At 52.7% G+C, this 8504-nt stretch overlaps 1 protein-coding gene across 8 annotated transcripts in view; it reads left to right on the top strand.

Moving 5' to 3' along the window:
• Nucleotides 1–437: 437 nt before the first annotated feature.
• FLNB (filamin B) overlaps nt 438–8504 on the top strand; it is a 171121-nt gene continuing 163054 nt past the window's right edge. For 4 of the 8 annotated variants that reach the window (XM_037738093.1, XM_037738092.1, XM_037738094.1 and 1 more), the window contains exon 1: nt 440–899. In XM_037738093.1, the coding sequence (XP_037594021.1) occupies nt 608–899 (292 nt within the window). In that variant the 5' untranslated portion in view covers nt 440–607. Of the gene's footprint in view, nt 900–8504 lie in introns of all 8 variants that reach the window. The other 4 variants (XM_017527458.2, XM_017527457.2, XR_005200039.1 and 1 more) reach the window with 3 other exon arrangements.

Below are 8504 nucleotides of genomic sequence, written 5' to 3'. Positions count from 1 at the left end.
TCTCCCATTAGGCTGTGAACTCCTTGAGGTTGTGCAGTACGTTTGTCTTATTTATGTCACTGATTGGCAGGCTCGCGGAAGAATGCCAGGTACACAGGTGGAGCTCAATAAAAGCCCTTAGTGAATTTTATTGAATCTATAGATTGATGAAGACCTCCGCCCCGCGCGCCCCTCCCGCAGGTCCCACTGCGGCCCGACACATTCTGTCCGGCTCCCAGACCCCGCAGGTCCCCCCACTCCGGGGCCGACCCGATGATTTAGGCAGCCGTACGTCCGGCTGGGGTGGTGGGCTTCGAGTGCTGGTCCCAGGGCGTCGTGGGGCGCAGTGCCCGCGGCAGGCTGCAGAGGGCGAGCGTGGCCCAGGAGCTCCCGCGGGAGGGTCGGGACGGGGCGGGGCTTGAGGGCGGGGCGGCTCAGCGCGCAGGCGCGAGGCCAGGCGTCTCGCACGGCCAGGGGCGGGCGGCCGCAGAGCAGCACCGGCCGCGGCTTCGGTAGCAGCAAGTTCGAACCCCGCTCCCACTCCGCTTCGGTTCTCGCTCCTCTGGCCCTTAGGCCCCCAGGCAGTCGCCGGCAGCTCGTTGCGCATTGCACTCTCCCCGCCACCAGGATGCCGGTAACCGAGAAGGATCTGGCGGAGGACGCGCCGTGGAAGAAGATCCAGCAGAACACGTTCACACGCTGGTGCAACGAGCACCTCAAGTGCGTGAACAAACGCATCGGCAACCTGCAGACCGACCTGAGCGACGGGCTGCGGCTTATCGCGCTGCTCGAGGTGCTCAGCCAGAAGCGCATGTACCGCAAGTACCATCAGCGGCCCACCTTTCGCCAGATGCAGCTCGAGAACGTGTCCGTGGCGCTCGAGTTCCTGGACCGGGAGAACATCAAGCTCGTGTCCATCGGTGAGTTCTCTGGCCGGGCCCAGGCGCCGACTGTGGTGCCGACCCGCCCCCGCGCGGGCACCCCTGCGGAAGGCGAGGGTTTCCCGCAGCGCGCCCCCACCTCGGAGACTAGGGGGAGTCGGACCCGGGGGTGGGATATAGGGGGCCTAGACCCCCTCTCCGACGCCCTCCCCTGGGCTGGGACCTGGTGTGATCGCTCCCCATCGTGCTCCCCAGCAGTGCATCTTTGGTTGGCTAAGGGTTGAGGGTTTGGGCTGGGGTTGCAGGAGGGAAGGTGGAGATACGGCATTTCTCTGCACCTGGGACGCCGCTGTGGGAGCTAGGGGACTAGAAACCCTTGTTCGCGGTTCCCGGGGGCGGGGCCTTAGTGTTATATACTACCCGGAGCGCTCGCCCGGCTGCGCCCAGGTTGGTGCGCTCTGCGGCAACTGAATGGGCGTTGGCTCGGAGGCCAGGCAGGGAGACTTGGGGAGGAACCGTTCTCTGCGCCTGGGGCCTCCCCACCCAGGTCGAGACTGGGACCTGGTACCTTCCCCTGCCGTCGCCGGAATGGTTGTGGGCCCCGAGACTGCAAGGGGAGGCGCGGGTGCGTGTCCTTGCTCCCTCTGCTCCCGACTCAGCTCTGGCCGCGCACCGCAGGTTTAGCCTACTCCTTGTGCCAAAATTGTAACTTAGGGATGGTGGTAACAGTGATTGATGTATTGTAGGGAGCCCAACTGGCGTCCTCTGTGCGCCATCAGCCTTCTAAGTTACTTCCTTACACATCCTGCGAGCTGGGGTAAGGCTAGACCCATTTTACAGATAAGGGGGTCGAGAGGGTTAACTGACTTGTTCAAGGTCAGCAAGTAGGGCCCCGCTGAGAATTGAAGGAAGTGGGCGACAGTTAGAAGGAGGCTTTGTTTTCCTCTCCCCTTCCAAACCCACACCAGGGTCTTCCTGAGAGGAGGGAGGGAGTTGGTGTCTCTCGCTGGGCTGGGCTTGCTGGGCAGGGTTGGGGGTGGGGGGTTGGAAGAATGAGGATGAGGTCTCCTTTGTGGTCTGTGATAGTTGGGGGCTTCCAGGAGGGCCACCAGGCTACTGAGAGTGTGGGCTGTGACAGTAGGGGCAAGGAGTTTGTAGTATGTGTGTGTGTGCATGTGGGCGTGTGTGCAGAGAATGTGTGTGCACACATGCAGTGTGTATATGCAAGGAGAGTTTGCATGTACATGAAATGGGTGTGCAGAGCATGTTTATATGCAGATAATGTGTATCCGCCTATGTGTGTGTGTGTGTGAGGGGTTAGGATAGGGGAGGGTCCTGGATCTGGGTCTCTTCCTAGGGAGAACCAGGGACTGGCCCTGGCCTGTGACCTGGGTCTCTTCCTGAGGAAACCAGGTCACTATAGCGACCCTAGTGACAGGAAGAAAGGGAGATAGGTGTGGCTGCTGGGACTTTCTCCAGTGGAAAAGGGATTCCCTCTAGGCTGAGCCTCCCCCAGGCCTCAGGGCCTCACCCTTCCCTTCCCCCACACCTGTCCTGGCAGGTAGGGCTTCTTCCTGCTTCCTGGGGGGAGGCGCTGCTCCACCCAGCTGATCTCCAGCAGCCCTCTCCCTCCCCAAGGGTGGCTTCCCTGCAGAGGAATCCACACGGCAAGGCACGCTGTTGTCTTTCTTCTGGGGTAAATCTCCTGTACTGCGGAGGGAGAACCTCAGAATCTCCTGGAATTCTTTATCATTCAGAAACCAGCCTCCCCTCTGAAGAATCCCAAGGCCCAGCTGGGCTCAACTTGGATCTGTTCTTTGTTTTAAAAATGTGTATTAATTTAATTAACTGAATAAAGAAACTTAAAGTAAACCAGAAGTATCCAGATAGGACATGGAATCTCTAAAACAACAACAAAACCAAACCAAACCACAGCACCAGCAAATCATGGACTGCCTGATCTACCCACTGTTTACAGATGCAGCCGCCGCTTCCAGCACTGTCTCTCATCAGTGCCTGGGGCTGTGAGTCTCATTCTAGATTTTGTCTGGTCACTTACATTTTTTTACCTGGTCCTCCCGATTTCCCCCCTCCCCCCCAGACGGAGTCTTGCTCTGGTTGCCCAGGCTGGAGTGCAGTGGCACCATCTCGGCTCACTGCAACCTCCGCCTCCCGGGTTCAAGCGATTCTCCTGCCTCAGCCTCCTGAGTAGCTGGGATTACAGGCACATGCCACCATGCCCAGCTAATTTTTGTATTCATAGTAGAGATGGGGTTTCACCATGTTGGCCAGGCTGGTCTTGAACTCTTGACCTCATGATCCTCTTGCTTCGACCTCCCAAAGTGCTGGGATTACAGGCATGAGCCACCCCGCAGGGTCAGCCCTCCTGATTTTTATTCCCGAATCCACCCAGGCCCTAGCTACTCGCATTGTCCTGACATTCCGGGGTTAGTTAGCTCCTGTTCCTCTGTGCTGGGCCTGTGGGCTGTTGGCAGCGTCTTCCTTTTCCTACCACAACTTACATTGTATTTTTTTCCTTTTTAATGATTTCTTGGATCGTATTCCCCAAAGTGACATTCCTGGGTTAAAGGGTGTGACCACATTTATAACTTGTGTCATTGGCTGCCTAATTGCTCTCCCGAGAGATCTTGCAACAAACAGGTTTTCCACCCTCTGGAGACCACAGGGAGCCTTGGCAAGTGCCAGGACTGCTGTGGGGATAAAGCAGGAGGCTTCTTCCCTCAGCTGTGAGGCTGCTGTGGGTAATGGTCCTTCAAGGCAAAGTTACCTCCAGTTTGGACTGAGGCTCATATATTCACTGCTTAGGTTGTATTGCATTGTGCTGACAATGACACTAGCTTCAATTTGGGGGCACCTGCTAGGTGTTTAGTGTGTTCTATTGATCACCCCATGGAATCTTCATGCTAATCATTGATTGATAGCAATTGCTGCCCTTCTTCTAATAATCCGCGTCTATAAGTCACTGGGAGAGTTCAGGGCTTAGTTCTGGCCTGGCCATGTTGTGTAATGGTTCCTCTTAATTAAATAAGGTGCTGTCTAATAATTATCTCAAAAGTCATGCCAGGGCTGGACACTGTGGCTCAGGCCTGTAATCCCAGCACTTTGAGAGGCCAAGGCGGGTGGCTCACCTGAGGCTAGGAGTTCGAGACCAGCCTGGACAACATGGTGAAACCCCATCTCTACTAAAAACGGAAAAATTATCCAGGCATGGTGGTTCGTGCCTGTAATACCAGCTACTCAGGAGGCTGAGGCAGGAGAATCTCTTAAACTGGGGAGGTGGAGGTTGCAGTGAGCCAAGATCTTTGTGCAACCGCACTCCAGCCTGGGAGACAGAGCCGGAGTGCAGGAATGGTTTGCACACTGAAGGGACAGTCAGAATCAGGGGAGAACAGTTTGGTGGGCTAATGGTGATCCTACTCTTGCACCATTACTATTATTATCCTTATTTAAAGATGGGAAACAGGATTGAAGTAAACTAGCTAGTAAATGGTGTCTGGAACCCAGGTCTGCCCAGCTGTTGAATTGGAGCCTTTTCTGACTTGCGTTCCAGTTTCAGAGATGAGTAAAGTACAGCTTTTCTCTCCACATCAGAGGGTCCCTATAACACTAGGTTTGCAAGTCTTAGGTGTTAGGGTGGTGGCTGGATACCCACACTCTGAACCTCTGGCCTTGGACAAACTAGGGATTTCAGGGCCTTCCATGATTGGCAGGATTTTTTTTTTTTTTTTTGAGACGGAGTTTCACTCTTGTTACCCAGGCTGGAGTGCAATGGTGCGATCTCGGCTCACCGCAACCTCCGTCTCCTGGGTTCAGGCAATTCTCCTGCCTCAGCCTCCTGAGTCGCTGGGATTACAGGCATGCACCACCATGCCCAGCTAATGTTTTTGTATTTTTAGTAGAGACGGGGTTTCACCATGTTGACCAGGATGGTCTCGATCTCTTGACCTCGTGATCCACCCGCCTCGGCCTCCCAAAGTGCTGGGATTACAGGCTTGAGCCACCGCGCCCGGCCTGATTGGCAGGATTAATCCTCCAGGCTGTGATGAGGGTCTCACTAGTTGAGAGTTGAGAGTCAGTCGGGGTCAGTTTGTCTACTGTGTTGTCCTCACTGTTTTTTTTTTTTTTTTTGGTTGGTTGGTTAAGATTTCCTGCTACCCAATAGATCATGTTTTACTGTTTTATACCATGTCAGGGAAGGTATCATTGAATGAATACAGGGTTTTGTATGCTTTGGATAAAGCCAGACAACCGGGGAGTCATTAGAATTGTGCACATGTGTCCAGCTCTGCGATAGGCGTGGTTCAACAGCTGCCAGAGGACTCCAGCTTCTCTGCCTCCAATTCACTGAAAGGTAACCCTGGCTGTATATTCACGCTTGTGGTTCATTGTAAGGTAGGCGCCATCCAAAAGCTGAACATTTCCTTACGTTTCTTGTTCTGTTGTGGGCAGGGCATACTGAAGCCTCAGCGTCTTTAATTCCAGCTGTTTGCCAGGAGTTGGCAGTTTTATTTACTTGTTTTTCCAAAAGACTTTCTGACATGGGGCAGCCCAGCCAGCTGGGAGGAAAAGGGGTCTCTCAGCCCAAGAATGAGGATCAAGGCCTAGAAGTCTGGGTGGTGTGTTTTGTTTTGGGCCTTTAGAGAAAGGAATTATTTCCTTTTCAGAGGATGTGGTCTGACCCTAAAGTTTACTTGACTGACTTGCACCAGGCCAGCGCCAGAGCAGTCAGGGCGCATGTTCCTAAGACTTTGGGTCACTGGGCCGTTTCCAGGGTGGTGGGTCACTGGTGCATTCAGCTCCTTTTCCTTCCTCTCCCTTTTGTGCTACTGCTACCAAAATCATTTCCAAATAACTTTAAATTCTGCTCTTTCTTGCATGTCTAGCAGATGCCAACATGTCTTTTGGGCAGTACAGAGAGTGCTTAAAAAGTAGCCAAGTTGGCCGGGCGCGGTGGCTCACGTCTGTAATCCTAGCACTTTGGGAGGCTGAGGCGGGTGGATCATGAGGTCAAGAGATCGAGACCATCCTGGCCAACATAGTAAAACCCTGTCTCTACTAAAAAATAGAAAAATTAGCTGGGCGTGGTGGTGTGAGCCTGTAGTCCCAGCTACTCGGGAGGCTGAGGCAGGAGAATTGCTTGAACTCCAGCCTGGCACCTGGCGACAAAGCAAGACTCGGTCTCAAAAAAAAAAAAGTAGCAAAGTAGCATGCTTTGTCAGAATTATTAATAACAAGTTCGTAGCACATTAGCATGCAATGTGGCTTGTGTAGTAGTTAAGAGCAAGGATTCTTAGTTCAAATCCCACTTGCCACCAAGTAGCTATTAAGAAACGTCTGTGCTTTGGTTTTCTTATCACTAAAATGTGGATGATAACTACCTCCTTAAAAGGTTGCTATAGAGATTAAACAAGTTAATAATTTTTAAAGTGCTTGGCACAGTTTATGTTAAATAGTAAGTGCTGTGAGTGGCTGTTAATTAAGTAAGGCAGTGTCTAATAATCTCCAAAGTCATGCCGGAAAGGTTTGCACACTGAATGGGCATTTAAAATCAGCGCGCTCTGGGGAGAACAGCTTGGTTGGCTATGGTTGAGCCTACTTGCTAAAATATGGCTGTGGACTGCCTAGACGGTGCCGCCTCCTTGGAAGGGGCTGCCCCCTGGTATGTTATGGCTGCCTCCAGGGCCCGTTCACACCAGCTTTGTTTCCAAGCTGGACAGGGAGCTCCAGGCGGTTGGTCATTCCAACCTCCCACCCCGTTCAGGAATCTCTGAGCCAAATCACTTCCAGATGGTGGTTGGGCCTCTGTGGCGCTCTCCTAGCAATGGCGGGGCCAGCATGCCAGTCAGCAGCTGTCTTCTTTCTTGGAGAGTCTGTGCTAAAGGAGGGCTTTGATTTGGAGCCAAAGTATGTCTCTTGGGTCCTGGTTTTGTGCTGTGAGGCGGGTGCCATGGAGTGGGCTGCTGGCTTAGTTGAGGATGGCTGCCCTGCTCCTTGGGGGAGCAGATGCTCAGGGCCTGGAGCCTCCAGGTCCTGCCTTCAGTGGCTCCATGGTCAGGGTGCCAGTCACCCTGCTTTTTCTATAAACGGCCTCTAGGTAGCACATCCTAGGCTAAACTAGATGGAGCCTAGTGATTCAGGGCCTCCGTCTGAAGCTGGACTGTCTGGATTCTAATCCGCACTCTGCCTGCTACCAGCTAAGAAACTCTAGTCCACTGCTTTAACCTTTCTGTGCCTGTTTCCCCATAAATAAAATGCATGAGCAGGCCGGGTGCGGTAGCTCGCGCCTGTAATCCCAGCACTTTACGAGGCTGAGGCTGGCATATCACCTGAGGGTGGGAGTTCGAGATCAGCCTGAGCAACACGGCAAAACTCAGTTTCTACTAAAAATACAAAATTAGCTGGGTGTGGTGGCACATGCCTGTAATCCCAGCTACTTGGGAGGCTGAGGCAGGAGAATTGCTTGAATCTGGGAGGCAGAGGTTGCAGTGAGCCAAGATTGTGCCATTCCAGCCTGGGCAACAAGGGTGAAACTCTGTCTCAAAAAAAAGGAGCAAAATAGTTGCCTTCTTAGAGTTACATATGATTAGGTTAAGTTGTAGCACAGTGTTGTCCTTATCACTGGTAATACTGTGCTTTTGGACCCAAGTCCAGGACTTTGTCTTGTCTTCTGTATGTTCTCTTGCCAGTCCAGATATTTTTGGAATCCTATTGCTGTCATCTGGGGTGTGTTAGCTATTCCCTTTCCCCAAGTTTGGAACCTCTGATGAACATGTTTCCCAAGATCCTTTCTTTCTTCCTTTCCTCATTCAAGAAATATATGAAAGGCCATCTCTGAACCAGGCTCTGTGCTGGATGCTAAGAGCACAGGAATGAGAGGATCTTGTCCTTTGCTTGCCGCAGACACGACTCAGAGGGGAAGAGACAAGCAAACAGAGGAGAGGAGAAGAGCCCTGCAGAAGAGAGCTGCTCAAACCCTCAGGCGTGTGCTTATCACCTGGGGGCTTTGTTGAAAATGCAGGTCTGATTGAGTAGGTGCTGGGTTGGAGGCTGGGATTCTACGTTTGCAACCAGCTTCAGATCCTGCTCTCTGTGGACCACGCTGTGAGTAACAAGGATCTAGGTCCCCAGCCTTCTGAAGAGGATGAACATCTACCCCGAGGCTGGGTTGGGTGATCTAGAAGTTTCCCTGGAGAAAGGGACCTTTCAGCTAAGACCTAAAGCGTGACTAGAATTAGGCAGGTGAACAGACATTTAGCCCAGGAGTAGAAGAGTGTGTAAGTTTAGAGGTCTTGATGCTCAGGTTAAGGGGGCAGTGGAGAGGTGGGCAGGGCTGACTCACCAAGGGCTTTCTGAGACTGGACGCTGCCTATGGGGTATGCTCCTTGAATTTGTCTGTTTGTTTATTTATTTATTTTTTTGAGATGGAGTTTTGCTCTTGTTGCCAAGGCTGGAGTGCAGTGCAGTGGCACGATCTTGGCTCACTGCAGCCTCCACCTCCCCGGTTCAAGCGATTCTCCTGCCTCAGCCTCCCAAGTAGCTGAGATTACAGGCATGCGCCACCACACCTGGCTAATTTTGTATTTTTAGTAGATACAGGGTTTCACCATGTTGGTCAGGCTGGTC

The sequence above is a fragment of the Cebus imitator genome, unplaced genomic scaffold, assembly GCF_001604975.1.
Source record: "Cebus imitator isolate Cc_AM_T3 unplaced genomic scaffold, Cebus_imitator-1.0 Scaffold48, whole genome shotgun sequence".
Lineage (NCBI taxonomy): Eukaryota > Metazoa > Chordata > Mammalia > Primates > Cebidae > Cebus > Cebus imitator.
Note: the sequence above shows the minus strand (reverse complement) of the source record. Positions and strands in the feature narration are given on the sequence as shown.